Consider the following 20599-nt stretch of genomic DNA (forward strand, 5'->3'; position numbering starts at 1 on the left):
TTCCTAATAAAGAACCAATAATTAACTAAGAATAACATAATAATGAAAGTACAAAATCTCAATAAATATTTTGTTACCAATTATCTCGAAATTATATTATACAAATGAGCCTTTATTTAAGAAACGGGCAGCAAAATTAAGCAGGATTTTGTCCGAATCCAAAATATATAGATAAAAATGGTCGCATTTCGTTATTTAATAGATGAGCGCATTTTGTTTGAAAAAACGAGATATTTTCTGTCGGATTTCGGTCGACTATTCTTATACTTTCTTTCACACGCCTTATTGAAAGGCGATCACAATCCTCCAATTATTAATAAATTATTTCAAGCATTCAACGATAGTTTCACAAACTATTTTATACTGATAAAAGATAATTGGATATTTAGAAAAGTTCTCTTTCATAATCTCTATATAGAAATACTTAATAATCGATAGTCCTCTTCAATCGATTGTTCCCTACGCAGCAACGCAATATAAATCATTTTCTGGCAGAATATAATATTTATAATATAGTATATTATAATAAAAAAAATATAATAAAAAAAATAAATTAAAAAGTAAATTAAAACGTATAACATATATTTTTTTGAAATTAAATTCAATCTAAATTTTATATCATTTTTTTTTTCGAAAATTTATATCATATACATACAAACACATCAAGCTCAATATTAAGATCACAGAAATCCCAATCTGAACAGATTTTGACTAGAGAGATTTGGTCGTCAACGATATGAAAATTTAGTGAAACTCCTACCCTTTTTATATATGGCGCTTTTAATTAAACTTATAATTATTTATAGATGAGATGACCATTTTAGCTGTAAGGATTGAAGGATTAAATTTGGTATAAAATATATCATTATTTAGATTGAAATTTAGACTTTATTTTGATAGTAGCTAAAATAATACGGCCTGATTTGTTTAGATACTAAAATTTTAATATATGCAATTAAAATATATTTCGTATTAATCTCTGTCTTTCACCGTATATACTTTCTTAAATCAATATAATAACGTAATTATCCTAACCAAATATCAAAAATGTAAATATTCACTTAAATCAGTATATACATACAACACAAATCTTATTAATACCCTAAGATATATATTGGAGAAATTAGCATTTAACGCCTAATTTAAATAATAATTTATTCGTCGATTTATTTGCATAATAAAATGTGTTAAAATACTAATCATGAATTAGATTTGAATGATATAAAACGATAAAAATGTACGTTTTAAATGGACTGAAATACATAACTAATTAAGATATAGCAGCAAATTGCATGTTTATAAAATAATATTCGAATGTGCCCATTTTTCACTTTAATTTATTTATTTTTTATTTCCATATAATGTATTGGGTGAAAAAATATTAAAACATTTTTCAGCTATTTTATATGAGAATTGTTTTTTAATGTCTTGAGCTGGATATACTTTATTTGCGAGGACTCTTTTGGCTTTAAATGAATCTAGAAGTGTGTGCATCGGTTGCTATTTGTATAAAGATCTAACAAGAAATTACTAAACTAGGAGAACCTGTTATAGATGATTTCAAAGTTTGAGATAGGTAAAGTTCGCATGAAAAAGAAGAATTTCTAATCATAACTTCGAAAATGTGCAAATTGACTCAAAATTGGAAGTTCAATCTAAACAAAACAATTTTGGGTAATCGTTATAAATTTCCGTTAATGCGTTTGTATCGAACACTAGAATAAAGTAAATTGTTATTACAGCAGAAACGTAATAATCTGATTATGCAATATGATAAACTTTGGTCACAAAGAATCCTTTAAAGTGCATATACCAATGCTTAAATAAGAACAGCCATCCGTCCATAATATTTACCAAGGATTCCTTTCTACTCTTTTATATATTATTTTAAAAATGTTTGTGATATGAATCGGTGGAATTTTAATATGTATCGGTGGTGTAAGATTCCCCAATATACTTCGCTAAAAGCTGTATATTTTCAGGTGTATATTTTCGCTTCAAGGCAGAAAAAAGTTAAGAGAAATGAGATTAAATCTTGCAAGGCGAGAACCCCAAGATATGGTATAATTTCGATATTGTAAATAAAACTCCCGAAAAAACTTGAGGTTAGATTTTATTTGTTTTGTTTATTTGTGTACTTGAGTAATAGGTTTAGCTTTACAAGTGTGCATGAAGTCAGCATATATTCTTATATGTTTTATATACCCACCAAATAGAAGAAAATTGGCTTAAAACATTAATTAAACTCCGTCATGACTATATTATAAAAATCTAGTATAATTAAATATGTAGTTTCTTATACATCAAATAACTCAATGAATTATATCTCACCTGGCTAAGGTCAACTGATTTGGTTGAGAAATGTGATTTTTGTGGTCTGGTATATGTCTGTAATAAGAGTTTCAAGTAGTTAGTACGGTACTTACATATGTATTGTATGACCTTATGTTGACCCCTGTGTGTTTTTATCTTATATATAAAATTCTCATGTCAGAATGTTCGTTCCCCTACTCCTCCGAAACGGCTTGACCGATTTTCAAGAAAATTTTTATGCATATTCAGTAGTAAATTATAATAAATTATAAAAAATTAATGTTTGGTGTTTTGTTATTTTTATATTCCCTCATCGTTCACAGCTCTCCAGGTCTTTTCACTCATATACTACATCCTTACACACTTCCAATAAGTTAGTTAATTTCTTTCTGCACTAGAAAATCTCTAGAATTTATTTGCATGGCAAAATAATGTTTGCCGGGTCAGCTAGTAAATATATATAAATATATTAGTGAAGCAAGTTTAAATTATTCATCAAATGTAAATAATTTAAACATTTTGTATTTTAGTTACTAACAGCTATAAAATAGTACCATTTTGGTAGCCCTGTTAAATATTTTTGCACCTGCATCTTAAAATTACTATAGATAAAAATATTAAATTAGTTCAATTCTTTGAATTTCTACCACTTTTCATAGCTATCTTTTATAGCGGTATTCAACCCTTTCCATTATCAATATAATAAAAGTTATAATTGTTTTTAATTACTATTTACAAATATTAACTAAATTATGGGAATACGGTGATCGCAAAGATCTAAAATTAACATTAACAGTAGCAACACATTCTTTCATTATATAATAAGAGTTTATGATAACGCAGGTTAATAAAAATGTTTTTAAACTTCATTCGCGTAATATTAACGATTTGATGCAAAAAATCCAGTGAGATATGTGTTATTTGTCTTAAAATTATATCTATTCCAATTATTCCTACTGTTTTCTACTAAAGCAAAACCAATATTATAACTCCAAAATATAAGATAGATAGTTCAAATAAAATCGAAGCACACCAAGAAGTTTAAACCTCAATCAAACAATGGAATGTGGAAGTCATGGTTAGGAAACCCAAAATGACGTCGATGTTTCGTAACAGTTCTTGTTTTGTATTTAACCTAATATGGCGATTCAAATTTTCTGTTGCAACTTAGCAATAAATGTGATTAGAATCCCTTTATCGTACATTATTATTATAAATTAATATTTTTGTTATTCTGTTACTGTCATCTAAAATTCATCAGTTTCTAAAATCACTTAGTTCACCATAACCATAAAAAGTAGTTCTCACTTTTGATTTGAAATATAACATTATCAATTCTGTCCAAATATTTTTAAACTACAAATAATAATATATAAAATAATAATACGAGGGTGGTCCAAATATGATGGAGACAAACGCTGTAGATGGCGCGCATGTATGTTTAGTAGGTCATGGCTTGAGTATGTGATAGCTGGGTCCCTTACAAACACTGTGATAAAGTTTTCGCCGGGAGCGCATATTTCACGCACATGCTACGACCATGAGTGAAAGTCAGGTGCCGACCGCCGTAGCGCAACGTATTGTCATTCGTTTTTTAGTGTAACAAGACGTTAAAAGGAGAATGAGCCGCATGATCGTCGACCGCGAACCAGCAACACACCAGACAATATTCGCCGCGTAGAACAACATTTTGAAGGACCGTAGAATGAATGTTCGAGACATTTCGGCTGAACTCGACATCAATATTGGTAGTGCAGAGTCTATCAACAACGAACACTATCAATATCGCATAATAGTGGTAAGATGGATTCCTAAACTCTTGAACTTCGAGCAAAATTTAGGTGGTTGAATTGGTGGTTGAGTTATTACAGACGAGACATACCTCGTACAGACGAGGGTACACTATTATACTCCCGAAAGCAAGATGTCATCTAAAGAGTGGAGGAAGAAGGAGGAAGGGGCGCCAGTCAAAGAGAAGACAACCAGGTCCGGGGGTATGGTTTTTTGTACGATGTTCTGGGACCGTCGGGGCGTGCTGTACGTCCATTTCCTGCGCATCCAACATACCACTAATGCTGTATACTACCCTAACTTCCAAAACTACACGTGAAACCCACTTATCGCTAGAAACGGAGGAGCCTCCAGGATAACGCAGTCCCTTATTCCGAGCATCTCACGCTCGATACAATATCAGAATTAAGATGGGAGGTACTGAATGTTTGGAGTACTGAAAAAAGCCCTCGCAAATCAAATATTCAACGCCGACTGTGAGGTGGAGGAGTTCGTGAGCACGTGGTTGTCCAAGTTGCCCAAAGGTTCTTCGAAACCGGCATCAATTGTCAGATTATTTGTCTCGATCATATTTTAACTACATTCGTAATAATAAAAATATAGAACAGGTGTTATGTTATCATAGAGTAAAGCAGTCACTACTCAAATGTAATAGAATTATTACATATCAGTTCTTATTATCATATTATCAACTGATAATATATTAATTTTTCTTCGCATGTGCAGCAATAAATCAGTCATTTTAATTCTCAAGAAAATAAACGTGTGAGCATTTGTTTTGATTTATCTACCCAATATTTGAACCTTCAATGTCCAAAACCTTTGAATCCCCATTTTCTTAATTCAAAACTGTTACAGTTCCAATAGTAGTATCACTAAGTACTTGTAAATCATTTATTTGGATTCCATATATTATTTAACTTATTTCGGTTATATAATATTAACGTTTTATTTATTGTTACAGAAATGCAACAGTGATGAATTCCAGTGTGGAACATCTGAATGTCGCTAGGGGCGACTTGTTCACTGAAGAAAAAATTATTGAATTATTTGAACAGAATCACTTCGTAGTCATCGGTTTGTATGCAGCAGTTTTTGTGACCGCACTCTTCGCCAACTTACTGGTCATCGTTACCGTCTTCAAAGATAAATTCATGCAAAAGTAAGTTGAACAACTAATTATATAGTCCATAAGGCATAGAGAAAATAATATGAACCTTCATGTAAATATTACGACGCTTATGTCTTGTTTAGTTTGCATTCCAGGACTTATAGGTCATATTTCAGTGCATTGTACGCTTTGTTCTGCGACGGTTAAAAATAGCGATCAGTAAAATAGAAACAATGATCATAAAACCAAATAAATAACTCGACATCCTCAATGATAAAGTTGTTACTATAACTAACATATTGCCAAATACTACAATATTCGAAGATGATAATGCGTCCATATACAAAGCAAAGAAAATTCAGCCTTACCGTAACCTGGGACACTCACCGGACCATAATGTATTTGAATCGTCATGAGGAGGTTTAGAGCAAAGACTGAAGTGTAGATTTTAATCTCCAATATCATTGAAGTTACTGGCGAATGTTTTGGTACAGGAATGGGACATTTTTTAAAAATATTTAAACCCTTCACGAATCTATACCGCTAATAACTGCAGTTCTTTTAAACCAAAATAGTGACTCAGCACCTTATTATTAAATAAATATTGTATATAAAACAATTGGTCATAATATTTTGTTCATCCTCTATATGTGGCTAAAGCTCTAGAAAATTTATTTAATAAAAACTTATACGTTTCTGAAATTATTTTTTCTTTAACGTAAAGTTGATATAACGATTTTAGAAAGCCTCTTTTTGTAATAATTTTGCTACGTTATGATACCGAAATATATAAGAAAGGTTATAAGGCTGAAATATGCTATCTAACGTAATATTTGGACAAAATTCCCTACATGTTATTAAATATTTTACATTAAATATTATTTTCCTACCGATAAAGAGCTAAAGAGATATAAAACGTATTTAATTAAATGCGAATAATTAATCAGAGGCTTTCTGTACCTCAGTCGCAATATATTTTACTAAAAATATTTATTAAAAAAGGTCATTAATAATAATATTCTTTAATGCAAAAAATAAAATACAAAAAATTAAAGCCCATATAATTTAATACGACCAGAGAACTTAATAAATAAAAGATCTTTTTTTTGTAAATATTAAGTTCCTTCATGAATTATAATAATTTCAGGAAAGAAATTGGTAGAATATATATTATAATCAATAGGTAGAATATATAATCAAACCCAGTTTCAACTAAAGTGCAATCAATTACATGTTTTTCTGCCAATTTCTGCAAACTCTGCAAACTCTCTTTCTTTCTTCTAATAATATGGTTTGGCAGTTATCCAATCATCCATCTATTCTTGTAATAGACATTTGCCGTAACATTTTAATTCGGTTTTATCAGCTCACGATACCCTACACCTTACTGGTCCCGCAATATGTACCTGAACTAACCGATGACCCTTCGCCAATGTAAATTATCGTAAAATATCCACTTCCATCCACTTTCATCTTCAATCATAATACTCCACAGAGAACTTTCCTTTTTGTTGGCAATTAATAAAAACGCGATATTGAAACAGTTCGAAATGGCAATTTCAGTCAATTCATATGCTAGCCATTTTCTCTCTATCTCTTTTAAACTCTTCCACCTCGAGTAAAAGTTTGTAATAAATTTGTTCCTTAACTACTTAAATATCTGGATAAACTTTGAGGGTTTGAGCTGGATTTTGTCCTATATATGTAATAATTTAATTGTTTTAACTTTTTTGATCATTTATGCCGTTCTTTGTTACTGACCTCAAAATCACTACCTTTAAATCTTGAATCCAAACCCGATCACTGAGACACGACGGAGCAAAATTTCCATAAGTTTCTGCGAATGTACGAAGGACTTCGGCAAAACAAATGAATGCCGAATATTTGACTTTGAGCTATGCATGACTAGAATCTGTATATACCGATTGATTTTAAATATTCTAAACACTAATAACAATACAATAGATTGATTCGGAGTTCAAGTTAAACTGTAGGTCCAATCCAGATAAACCCATAGTTGGTAAAAGGAGACTTTAAAATATATAAAAAATAATACCATAGAGAAAAGTTATTCTATGTACAGAGATGTCATAACCATCGAATTGGACAGGTAAGTTAGCGAAATAGCCATTTGACAATTGTTTATATATTATTATAAGTATTAACACCAAATAGGTTATTATAAATTAAGAGATACTCGCTTGTTAAGACGACTTAAATTTAATACAATTATATATATTTTTATTGAAACCACTCATTCCTGTATATCTAGAAGATGGCCAGTCAAGTTATTGAATTTATCCTGTTTTATACGTGATTAGGAGCAATAATAAACACGGAGGAGAGGGGTTATTTAAGAAAACTCTTCAGACAGCCGTTAATAACACTAAGATAATAATTTTAAGCTTTAAATATAATGAAATAAAATTTTAATAAAATAATAAGCTAAGATACCCAGAAAAAAAATCAAAATCCAAGATAACCAATTTTAAAAGAATACAAAAAGCAATTAGGGTGAGGTGCAAGATATGTGGGACAAATGTAAATGTAAATATTTTTTATGAAAACAAAATATTATGTAATTTTATTTGTAATGTTACATTGAATTGTTTATCCTAGTTTTTTTTAAAATATATGATTTTTATAGTTTATTAGACTTCTATGTATTTAAAATTGCTGATATATGAGCAGAATCTATTAAGCGTCAGACCAGGAGAGATACGGTTTTCATATTTAAGGTACTATTGTGACTAAATTAAGTATATTTGAGCAATTAATTTAAGTGGTCATAAAGAAAATGGTGAGTGTTGAGAGATAACGTTATTTCGAAAATATTTTTGAAATAATATTATTTATTTATCCTTGACGTCAAAAGTACCTCTTAGCTAAGAATGACTCAGATACCGCCAATTAAAATATATGCATCCTCCAACACTTAGTATCGATAAATGTTATGTAATACGGTCGGCCAACTGTTTTTTTTTTTAAGTAATAACATATTGGCTAATCATTTTTAGAACCATTAACATCAGAATTTAATTGTAATTTTCTCTAATTTATGAATAATGAATTGTGATGGATGTTTACCCTTGCATTAGCCTTTAAGTTTCAGCTGCCATACTGAACTCAATGTTTTTGTAGCCACGGCTGTATCAGTTACGCGATATAAGATAAATATATCCCTGATCAATAGGTATTAAAGCCCTAGTTGAATTAAAGTCTAAATCATCCGATAGCCTCAAAAAAAAATCAGTTACCTTACAACACAATCCATTTACTGCAATGCATTTTACCATTCGAAAACCCTTCGAAAGTTCTATGGATGCCAACAATTTTCGGTTAAATGACCAACACTTACTTATTGTTGATGACAAAGCAATTATTGATTATGATGTTAACTCCAAAATTCACTTCTTATGGAATACTTACCAACCGACTATTCTTCGTCTCAGAAATATAACATGACTCATATAATATAATATAAAAAGATATCAAATTAAATATATGTTATACAGTTATACTAGATTGGTCGAAGCAGTGGTCAAAGCGATAAGATGATCCTCCGACTATTGCCATAGCTGCGGATTTGGATCCTACTTTCTTGTAATTTTAATTGTAAATATTTAGAGGCAACAATATAAATTTCGACAAGGAATAACCAGTCCCCAGTAACCAGGAGAGGTAAGACTGAGTATTTTCTTCGATGGTCTCAAAGTTGGTCACTGGCCAGTCAATAGGTTTTAATCTAGTAACTATGACGATGAACAAACTGAATTACATCCAATATATTCAGAGGTTCCACAAGGCAGTGTACTGACACTGATATTGTATCTTCTATAAAATAGCAGCTGTATCAGCAGATCCGACCACAAAAACTACTATTAATGTATTTAGACAACTCGATAGCTCTATGATCGCTCGAAGATCTAATAAAAGCATCAAAAAAACCCAAACATTCCTAAGTAAAATATAACTGTGACCAGAAACATGTTAACAAAAACAAATAAATCAAAATCTACTTTATACTTTGTGTAGAAGAATATTTCCAACAATGAACATCAATAATTGTCAACTCCCTCAGACTTTTTGTTACACTTACAGTTACAGAATTCTAAATATCTTGGCATGAATTCTAAATATCATGGAAGGACTAGTGACATTTAACTAACAAGTAACACATACTTACAAAACGAAAGCAACTCGGACTTAAACTATATCAAATTTATTGGCTGATCGGGCACAAATCTAAGTTATAATTACACATTTCATGGCATATATGGATTTAAGGTAACCAACATTTAACGGTACCATGTTTCCTCTTCTATGCCTATAATGAAATGATAATATGCGATATCTATTTAGAACTCAGAAAGTGCAATTAAGAATATTTGTGTTAAGTACTTCGAAAGAGTGTTAGTACTTCCTATTGTGTGTGTTAAGCAGCTAAAACCTGATTAAAACATTGCATGCCATCTTATCTATTAATAGAATTATAGTATTTATATTCAGATATTAACATGCATAGAACTAATGAGTGAAATCAGTACTATTTCTAATTTGCTTTGATAACAACTCAAACAGATAAAATATATGCCTGACTTAAGAGATTACATAATACTGTGATAAAAAAGTATTAATGCTGTGCTAGAGAACACTTTAGAAATGAAATACAAAATTGTATGCCTAAATTGAAACCCTGGTGCAAGAAAAACAAATTAAAAAAAAATTAAATAATTTATATAAAAAAGCTCCGAGCGAGCGAGATTTTGATGTCGAGGTGGTAGGGTTAAAGGTTTGAAATCGATATGAAAACTTTCTTGAACAACCAATTTTCACAGAAAAGGATGAGCCAAAGATAAACACTCTAGATAAGCGACCACCGTCATCCGGGGCCACTGACATTGGCATCAGTGGATTTTATATATGCTTCATATTATTAACAATCTTTAACTAAGCAACAGTTAATTTGGCCACGGTGGCATCAGTTTATGACCTATAAAATAATTATAATTTATACATTAATATTTACGTCATTACTTTTAATTTAAAATACTTTAATAATAACGGGAAAGGTAAGAATTAAATAAGAAAACAGAACACAATAAATGCAATAAATTGAATATAGTGAAATTATAGACAGAAAACTGGCATTATCTGAAGGAGCTCAACATTTGATGAATCTCATGTTGGGCAGCATAAAGTCTTTTGGGCATCTTGGCTTTAGAAAGATTTATTTAACATAATAGAAAGGAGCGACAATTCCCTCCTACTTCTCCTTGCATTATCATTGACACCTTTTTACGAAACATATATATCATAAAATTAAAAGTCTAAAAAATATTATTAACAGATGGAACTGTACATTCACAAGTAGTCGAATCGATTTATGATTTCCTTCAAAGTATGCGTTTTGACAAAGAATAACATAGAAAAACTTAGTCTTACAAAATATATATTAATTCTCCTAGTTTACTTAATCCCCTTTATAGACACCCCCTAAATAATATATACCTATGCTAGCATTTTATTTATACCTTTTTAAGTTTTCAAAGCTTGGCGTGATATTTACAACATTATTTGAAGCTAATTCCTCGAAACGATTTTTTTAATATACAAAATAACCGTGAAAGTTGTATTCATTGAAATTAGTTATAAATTACATTATTGTCACAAATAATCAATACTGCGAATTACATAACACACTAGCCACTAACTAATAACTTCACTCATATAATAACTTTCACGATTCACGAAAGTACAATTTGAATAAAATATCGAGCGTTCGAGTTATATTCCGTGTCAATCTCAACTAAAGCCAAGAATCTCTAAATTAGCATATACAAGTACATATAGCCTATTCAAAATAGCAGTGAATCCACGTGATCTGAATTGATGACGTCAAAACGACGCATTGTTGCCGCATCAACTCTGAGTTTTAGAACATTTTGACTTTGATATATAAAAATTTCTAATCTAAATAAAATAATGTGACAAAAATTTTACCTAATATAATTTATTTTAACATTATAGTAAATCTAATGCATATATTATCGAAGAACTTAAAATTTCAATTAATTATACTCCCACAATAATGTATAGCTTAGAGTTGTTTTATTATATTTACATTGAACTTTATTCCACTTTCCACACACTGCTTTAGGCAGAGTTCTAGGGGCTTTTTTATATAGTGGAGGTCCCCGAAAGCCTAATTCGCCTAAATAACAGTTGTATATCTGAGTAATGTATTTTACTTTCATTAGAGATCATATTTACCCTTTAAGCTAAGTTCTTGTTTCGTTCGATATAATGTTTCCTCGTAAAGACATTTTTATATTACTGTATATCTCCTTAGGTTCTTCTGTTACTACCTGTATACATCTTTCTTGATAAAACTAGATTTAGTCACCGCATTTTTTCTTAATGCATTTGCCATATCCTCAAAACAGTTAGTATTATTTCCTTCCTTTTTAAAACATTTTAACCACACGTTCATATATATTCTGAACAATAACTTTTCCACTCTACAACACAATTTCCAACAGTTAAAGTTTATTAATTATATACTGACCTTTAGTTGTTTCCTCCTTCCTCGCCTTGTCTTGGTAGTTGCCAGTATTGAATCATAAACCAACATTCATAAAGTTTTATTCAATTACTCTCACTTTCAGAATCATTAGTCAATTAAATAACTAAGCTGTTTATTTCCAATCTATCAATAACATGCTCACGATTCCACCATTTGTCAATTTCCTCTTCAATATGTCTGATCGAGCTCATCCAGACCCAAAGTGTTATTGTCGAAAATGCTTCTATCCATAAATTCAAACTATTCTGGTTTGGATCTTCTCGACTTGAATGTCAATTGCAATAATTCCTTGCAATAGCCCATATAAACTCATTTGGATTAAATATGTAGTGAGAGGGAGGAAAACGTAATACTCTGTGGCCAATAGAGTTCAGGAATCTGTTCTACCATGTATGTTTTCTCCGGCTTATTTCTAAAAAAGTGAATTACATAAAATGCAATTAAATATTTTATTTATATTTACCTAGTAACAATTTGAAATAGTCCGTTTTTCAACTAGTTTTATTCAAAACTTATTTTATGTACTTTAAGGCATTCCTTAATTTAAATTTTTTTATGTTGATGTTGCACTTGTTGGAATCTTCTCCACCAGTGTACTATGATATTGTGCATGGTCCATAACAGTCACTGATGGTTCCTCCAAGTTTTTTAGAAGCCAATTCTCAAACCACTACAAAATCAAGTTATGATTCATTTCTCCATGGTAGTTACCCTTGGACTTAGTGGAAGACACTAATTCTGCACCAGGAATATAACCGTTCCGGTTTCCTGCATGAAAAACTATATATCCACAATAAATTATTAATTTACGATTACAGACGCAATCTGACTCTGACTGTCTAACAGCTTCGACATTTTAAAGCAGAGTAATAAAAAGCAGCGATTTAAAATGTATTAAAGCAGAACGTTAAAACAACTTTTACCGGTTTATATATAACTATTTGGCAAACGGACGACTTTTGCAGACTCATACGTTTACATGTTCGAATTTGTCAAACAACATTATATCTCCTTTTAAATAGAATAAAATGATGAGGAAAATATTGTATGACTATAAAACGAATTTACAACTTTCGACAGGCACATATTAATGACTTAGGTTACTGCTGTTTTGAATAGACTCTATATATTCATAGGGTTACTCAAAATTGTATTACGTACTTCTATTACATCAATAATATTATACAGGACTTATACCGGTTTCGCCTTAATCATCTTTAAACAATTTTAATTACACAGAAAAGCAATCAGAAAAGAGCGACTTTTATAACAATGAAGATGTTAAAAATTAACTTCAAGCCCAGAAGTTTTATTGCCTTCTTTTTCCTTTTGAGGAATATATACTTTAAAGACGAGGGAAAATACCCGTAGCTCTTTTATTAAGTTAGAAAACAGGAATTGCTCTCGAACCGGGATATTTTATAGACGCAAACAAGAATGTTGAAACTACAGAAATCTAACATCTGGTGAAAAACCTTTTAAAACCTTTTTTAGATTATTTGATTCGGGTATAATACTTTCTTTAAGTGCTTAATTAGTAAATAGAGGCCCTCAACTTAGTGATATGAAAACTATTAGGAGTGCGAATTGATTTTTCTGGATTTAAAACTGTCTTGATTTATAATTCATTATTAATCATATGGTAAATTCCATTAAAAGATTTATTTTATAGTTGGTGTGATTTTGTTAAAACGTAAACACAAGTTTCCTTTAATCAACCTTAAAGATGCATAAATTCCTAACCAAAAATCAGCATGGAGTAAAAATGATTTTCCAGATTAATCATTTGCATCAACTAGACCGTAAATATTATTACTTGACATAAATCGAAAACGTGGCACCAATTTGAAAAATATAGTACGGATAAAAAGGCTTTCAAGTTTTCAAAATATGTTTACTATATGAAAATTTTTGAAAATGGACTTATATTAATATTATAGTCATAATTATTACTTGGAGGGTTATTTTGAAAAACAGTGCTTCTGCAATTTCAAAGCTACATTCGTTAGGCTTATAAGAAAAGTCTATGAACAAAAATTTATAAATTGCGGGTCAACAAATAAATATCAACTTATGATTTCAATATATTAAAAGCTATTTAAATACAATTGAAAATGAACAATCATCAGCTAAAAATGCTCAAAAATAAAGAATTAGATAAGAAATAGAAATAAAATGCTGACAAAAATATGAAAGTGACTGTGAAACGTGAACAGGTATACCAAAGCTATTATGAACAAAAAATTATAAACAATGAACAAGAAACAGGACTGAAGACTTAGCTAAAATAAACCTATTATTCCAAACTAATATTAAATAATATTAAAGTAATAAAAAATTTGAAATGTATTGAAACAAAACAACCACTTAACTTTACCACGGGATTTTTAACATTGTAATATAATACTAACTATAACTGCTTATAACTTTTTTAAAATCTGATATATTAATATAATTTGCTCAAGATGATGCTAATATTAATCTTTAGTTATATTCATAACTACTATTTTGATTGCAAGCCATCTTATGGGTTATGGTTATGTGACGTTTAGCTCAGTATCGCTTTAACCATTGCGTTGTCTAGACGTCCAAATTTTATTATGCATAAATATACGCCAAAAGATCGAGCTGAAATAGTGACAACATTTATTGATAATGATCGTACCATTATTGCCACTCAGCGGAAATTGCGTCAAAAATATCCTAATCGTTCAGTGCCTCACAAAACCACAATTTAGCGTTTACATGCAAATTTTCAACAGTACGGTACGACAGCAGACATGTCTCGTTCTGGAAGACAACGGACGTCTCGTATCGTTGAAAACGTGGCTCTGGTGCGCGATAGTGTTGCAGAGTCTCCAGAAACATCAATTCAGAGACGTGGTTCCCAGTTACACCCCGTACATAATTCAATTAGTCCAAAAATTGCTACCGAGAGATTCCGATCAACGAGTTGAGTACAATAATGAAATCCTAAGGCTGTCTGGTGAAATTGAAGATTTTTCATCTAAATTTAAATCCTCAATTAATTTATGAAACTGCATCCACTAAAAACAATATGTGGTGTACTATATATAAACAACTATTTTTTTTGAAAATAACGAAGGTGTTGCTGTAACAGCTGTTACCGCTGAACGGTACCAAGACATGATTCGAAATTTTCTTGTACCTGAAATGGAAGATCAAGGACTAGAGGACATGTGGTTTCAGCAAGATCGAGCCACAGCATATACAGCTCGTTCAACAATTCAATTACTGAATGACGTTTTACCACGAAGACTAACTTCGCGAACTGGCGATTTAGCATGGCCAGCCAGATCTCCGGATTTAACAGCACTAGACTTTTTCAGTTTCTTAAAATAAAAAGTTTATGTGAATAAATCCCAAATGATTCAATATCTTAAAGACAATATTCGTCACGAAATTAAGAATTTCCACCTCAGACACTGCAGGATGTCATAAAAGTGCCTTAAAAGAGTCGAAAGTTGCATAGCGAATCGCGGTCACCATTTGGCCAATATAATTTTTTAATCATAACGAAAAAAAGTTAAAGACCAAATCAACTTTTTATGAAAACCAAGCTTACTTATCTTTTCTGTGAGCAAAGTTATAGGCAATGAAAATAGTAGCTAGAATTTTGCTCCACGTTGTCTATATCAGAACAATGTATAGAGAAATAAATCAGAAGGAATATCTTATTGAAAATACAGTAAGTTGCAAGGTTTTCATGTGACGAGGCTTTATCTTTTACGAGCTACAGAATACTTTTTATTTGTATATTTCTTTAGCATGTTAATCGCTTATAAATCCCAGACGACCGAATAGAAACAATATACCGATAACCGTGGATCAACAATGTCAAATTAACTGAGAATATTGTCCATTCTTGAATATTGTATGTGAAATTCTGCATGTGAATATAAGGAAGTTAGTACACAACTAGTTTAACACTAACTCTGTGCTTTGAGCGCCCCATTAAAACCATCCACATACTTCAAATGTATGTACCACACATCTGTCATTTGGAGCCAGGAATTAGAATAAGAGATACCTTCTTTGACGTTGCGATTCAGGGAAAGGGCAGTGGTCAACTAGGCTTGAGACGCATTAATAAAAAGATATTAGATCTGCTACCAGAATTGAAAAACAAGATCTTAAAAAGTCTTAGTAGCTATAAACTCGTTTCTTGAAGAATCGCCACAGTGAAAGGATATTGAAGAAACACAACACTATAGTTATACTTCAACTACCTACAAAAATATGTTAGATGCTCCCTAACACCTCCCTTCCCTAAAGTAAACTAGTTTGTACAGAATCATCTGTGAATATAATAAAATGCATAAGAACATACTTGAAGTAAAATTATAAAAGAACATCAACGGTATGTGAGATTGAACACCGAATGGATATTGACAGGGCTATTTTGAGAGAAAATATTGAGAGGAGGAGGGAGAGTTTTAAAATTAGCTCATTAATCTCAACAAGTCAAAACCCCCCAGAGGGTTGCAATCGTGGAGGATCAATAATGATTGATAAAGAAGATAATCATGATTGATACTCTGCGACCACAACGCGGGTGTGATGACCTCGGGGCCCCAGTCTGCCTCAAGGGAGCTGTGGTTGCGGGGTGTAGACTTTGGTCAATGGTCCGCGGCCGTAGTACGGGTGTAACGATCCCGGGGCCCCAGTTTTGTGCAGTCCTGTGATGTCCCCTACGTGTTTTTTATTTTCCCTTTTTTCGCTATGGAGATACACCATAGAGAGAATCTAGTTACGGTGCCGGGACTCAGAACCCCAGTACCGGTCGAGGGCGCGGGTGGTCGCGCAGGCCCCGCTCAGCCGTTATCCAGAATTTACGCTGCCCTAGACCGGAGTTCAGGTAACAGCTACTGGCACCGGTTTTAAAAGACCCAGGACAGAGAAAATATAATTCACAAAATATAAGTCCATGGATATTGATAAATACTTTGTAATCTCAACGACAGACGATTAGTTGATGAGGTTTTTGCCATTTATAATAAACAAATGCTTTGTATCAGCTGTAAGTGAGCTTGAGTCGGTCGGAAAACTGAAGAACTGCACATTATTGGTTGTAACTGCAAATTACAGACAATCTGATAGGGTTATTAAAATGAAAAGATTGCATGATATAGACATAAATGTCACACCTCACCACTCGCTAAATTATTGCAAGGGAGTGACCTACAGCAACGATTTGTCAGTCTGTTCTGAGGAAGAAATATTGCAGAATTTGAAAACCGAGGGAGTGGTCTCCGTGAGACGTATCACCACTAGGAAGGACACTTATAACGCCCACCAATAGCTTAATACTAACTTTTCATAAAAGCTCTCTCAAGGGTTAGGCAATACCTGCCTAAACCCTTGCGATGTTATCAGTGTCAAATATTTGAACCTATTTCTATGAATTGCACCTTTGAGCCAACCTGCCCATCATGCGGTAAAAGATTACATGACGAAAACACCTGTATACCACCGCCGATTTACATCAATTGCGGACAGGAGCACTCTCCTACATATAAGGAATGCCCAGTTTACAAAGACGAGTTCATGATCCAGAAATTAAAAGTAACTGAAAAAATCCCATATAAGCGACAAAACAAAAAGCCCGAAAACTACTTGAAAATACACAGTTTAACTATGCGAATGCAGTTAAAACGAAGAAAAGTTATGTATCTATTGCCATGCAAAGTGAAGAAATATCGGTTAGTGAATCCGCATCGCACAATGTTAAATTAAACCTTCCCGCACGTGTTTACGTGGGAGTTTTCCCACAAATAAAGGGAGATACCATTAAAAAGAAATCCCTTCCCCAAACACAAAAACCAACTACCTCCCTTACCCAACACCTAAACTCCTCTCAAACCCTCACCACTTCCCAGTCTTCCCAATCTTCCGTTCCTCATCCTTAGATAAAAAGGATGGCCCGCTCGCCGGTAATGGTAAACCTGATTCTAAGGGTACCAAAGATTCAACTCCGAGCACTTCTCAGCATTCTTGCCCCCCTTCACCACTCAATAAGAAAAGTAGTAGTGGTCGTTCTAGTAGCCGCCATAAGTGTGGCTCAAAACACATGGCTGGGAATGATATGGACTTAGAAATTTTTTGATTAAAACCATGACATATAAAATAATACAATGGAACCTGAACGCTTTTAAACCCAAATCAAATGAACTAAAGTTGATAGCCGGTCTTCATAAATAATCAGTCCTAGCTCTCCAAGAAACTAATCTTAGAAAAAAGGACTTCCTTCAGTTTATAGGTTTTCATGCAATTATAAAAGAAAGAGCCAATACAAACAGATGATCAGGGGGAGTAACCATCCTGGTTAAACAGGATTTAGTATAGGAAAAAGTTGATTTAATAATGAACCTGGAAACAGTAGCCATTAAAATGTATCTTATATATTAGACAGACGCATTACAACTTGTATTTGGCCCCTTCTGCAGTGGTAACTGAAAAGGACCTGGAGGAGTTGTTGACTCAGCTGCCTCAACCGGTTTTGATTGTTGGAGACTTTAACGCCTATGCACCTGAATGGGGATCATATTACTACAGTCAAAGGGGTCGAGCAATAGTGGAAATAATAAACAATTTTCGACTCCACATATTGAATGATGGATCGCCCACCTTCGTCTCTTCGGCGACTGGAAGCCGCTCTTGCATTGACTTGAGGGGTTTGTTCAGCAACCTTGATGGGCGGGACACTTTGGACAACTTTGGACAAGCTGATTTGCATGACAGTGACCACTATCAAACACCCATTGAATTAGAAGGTCTCACATACCCTACTATTGAATCAACAAGGGTAAATCTGCGCTATATTGATTGCCATAAATACAGGCGGCTCATTACACTACCTTGTCTTGATACCTTATCTTGAAATCTGTCATCAGAGTCGTCAAACTTTCCACTCATGGTGGAATATTGACTGTAAGCGAGCCAATAAAAATATAAAGCGGGCACTCAACACATTCAAAAATCATCCATCTACAACCTGTTTTATAAAATACAAGAGACTGAAGGCTTTAGCCTGGTAAACCAGACATTCAGTGGATGGGTGTAGACCAATAGCGCTAGCCAGTCATCTATATAAATGAATGGAGCGCATAGTTAATAATTGACTCTCTTATATCATACAAAAACACAGTCTGTTGAGTAAGCATCAACTAGGCTTCGTGAAGTGTTTCTCCACTTTGGATCACTTAGTGGGTTTTGAAAGCGATATAGCTGAAGGATTCAATAAGAGGCAGCATACTACAGCAGTCTTTTTAGACCTAGAAAAGACATTTGACTACATCAAAACATCCAAAATTCTGAGCAAATTACAAGAATGGAAGATAGGTAGTAAAGCGTATCAATTTGCTTCATCCTTCGTAACGAATCTAACTTTCATGGTTAGAGTCAATGGCAAGATATCGTCATCATTACGTTTGACTCTATCAGAGAACACATACCTGGGCAAATAAAAGCACGATCATTTATCATGCTCTTTAGGATCACAAGAAAAGTCAGGAAATTTTGCAAAAATGCCTCGATACTCTGCCTTCTTGGACAAAAACAAATGGCCTCCGATGCCCACCCAATAAATCGAATAGCGTGCACTACAGCAGAGAGCTTTGTCTACTGATGGCAATGACATAAAAAACAAACCTGAGCATAAATTCGTGGGAATTATATTCGACTCACATCTCAGCTGGCTTCCACGCATCAAACATATAAAAAAAGATGCCTGACTGATATTAGTCTAATTCGATCCCTCGCCAACTTTAACTGGGGTGCTCATAGAACCACTCTTCTGAACATCTATAGAGCACTGACTTTGAGTAAGCAGGACTATATATAAAGAGACTAAATTCAATCCAGAACACAGTACTAAGGCTCTAGGAACATACCATACAAGTCCAATTGACAGTCTACTCTGTGAGGCGGAGATTTCTCCCCTAGACTCTAGACGAAAACTCTTGCTACTAAGGTTAGCAGGCTCATTAAAACACAAGCCAGGGCTATCTCAGTATGGCCATTTTTTCCCATTAACCGCAGTATCAAAATAAAAGAGCAAACATACAAAGAGTCTGGCTATTGCTTCCAGAAAATCTGCAATCGCTTGTCATTGTAAATACCTACCATCTGTAAATTCGCGAATAAAATACCTCCCTGGCAGAATGTACCTATTGCCATTGATCTTTCAATGAGATTTCTTCTTAAGGATGCTGTTAACTCTTATCAGATATATAACATCATCAGATTTACACAGACGGATCTAAAAACGATAAATATACAGGAGCTGCACATACATCAACATTGAAGGAAGAACTCTTTGACGAGTGTTTTTACTGCAGAATTGCTGGCCATATATATGGCTCTTAAATACGTTCAAGACATTCCAGATATGATCTCGGCGGTAATCATCACTGACTCTATGAGCACTCTTGAGAGCTTAAAATCGGCACAAGCTCATCATCCACTGACAATGCACATCCGAGAATTAAGCACTGCCACTCGTAACAGTGGCAAGAATATTACCTACATGTGGGTACCATCCCACATGGAAATTGAAGGTAATGAAAAAGCCGACCATCTTGCTGGGAAAAGGGAAGGATCACTTTTGGAAGACCATCTGTACTGGGGAAGGGATCTGGGAAGGGAATATCATACCGCACTTTATAAAAAACTGAATCAACTAAATTGGGACTAACAAATTCTGCGAGGTAAAAGAGGAGTTTTACCAAGGTATCAACTTTTTCAACTTTAGTAGGCGTAAATTGGGTATTTTTCCA

General features: G+C 32.8%; 1 protein-coding gene across 1 annotated transcript in view; it reads left to right on the forward strand.

The window, feature by feature from the left end:
* LOC143195952 (neuropeptide FF receptor 2) overlaps positions 1–20599 on the forward strand; it is a 282448-nt gene that overhangs the window by 150422 nt on the left and 111427 nt on the right. Inside the window, exon 3 of the mRNA XM_076403497.1 lies at positions 5069–5266. Within this exon, the coding sequence (XP_076259612.1) occupies positions 5082–5266 (185 nt within the window). The 5' untranslated portion in view covers positions 5069–5081. The remainder of the gene's footprint in view (positions 1–5068; positions 5267–20599) is intronic.

Source organism: Rhynchophorus ferrugineus, unplaced genomic scaffold, assembly GCF_030347505.1.
Source record: "Rhynchophorus ferrugineus isolate W39M unplaced genomic scaffold, kcgeb_rfMv2 rfM4, whole genome shotgun sequence".
Lineage (NCBI taxonomy): Eukaryota > Metazoa > Arthropoda > Insecta > Coleoptera > Curculionidae > Rhynchophorus > Rhynchophorus ferrugineus.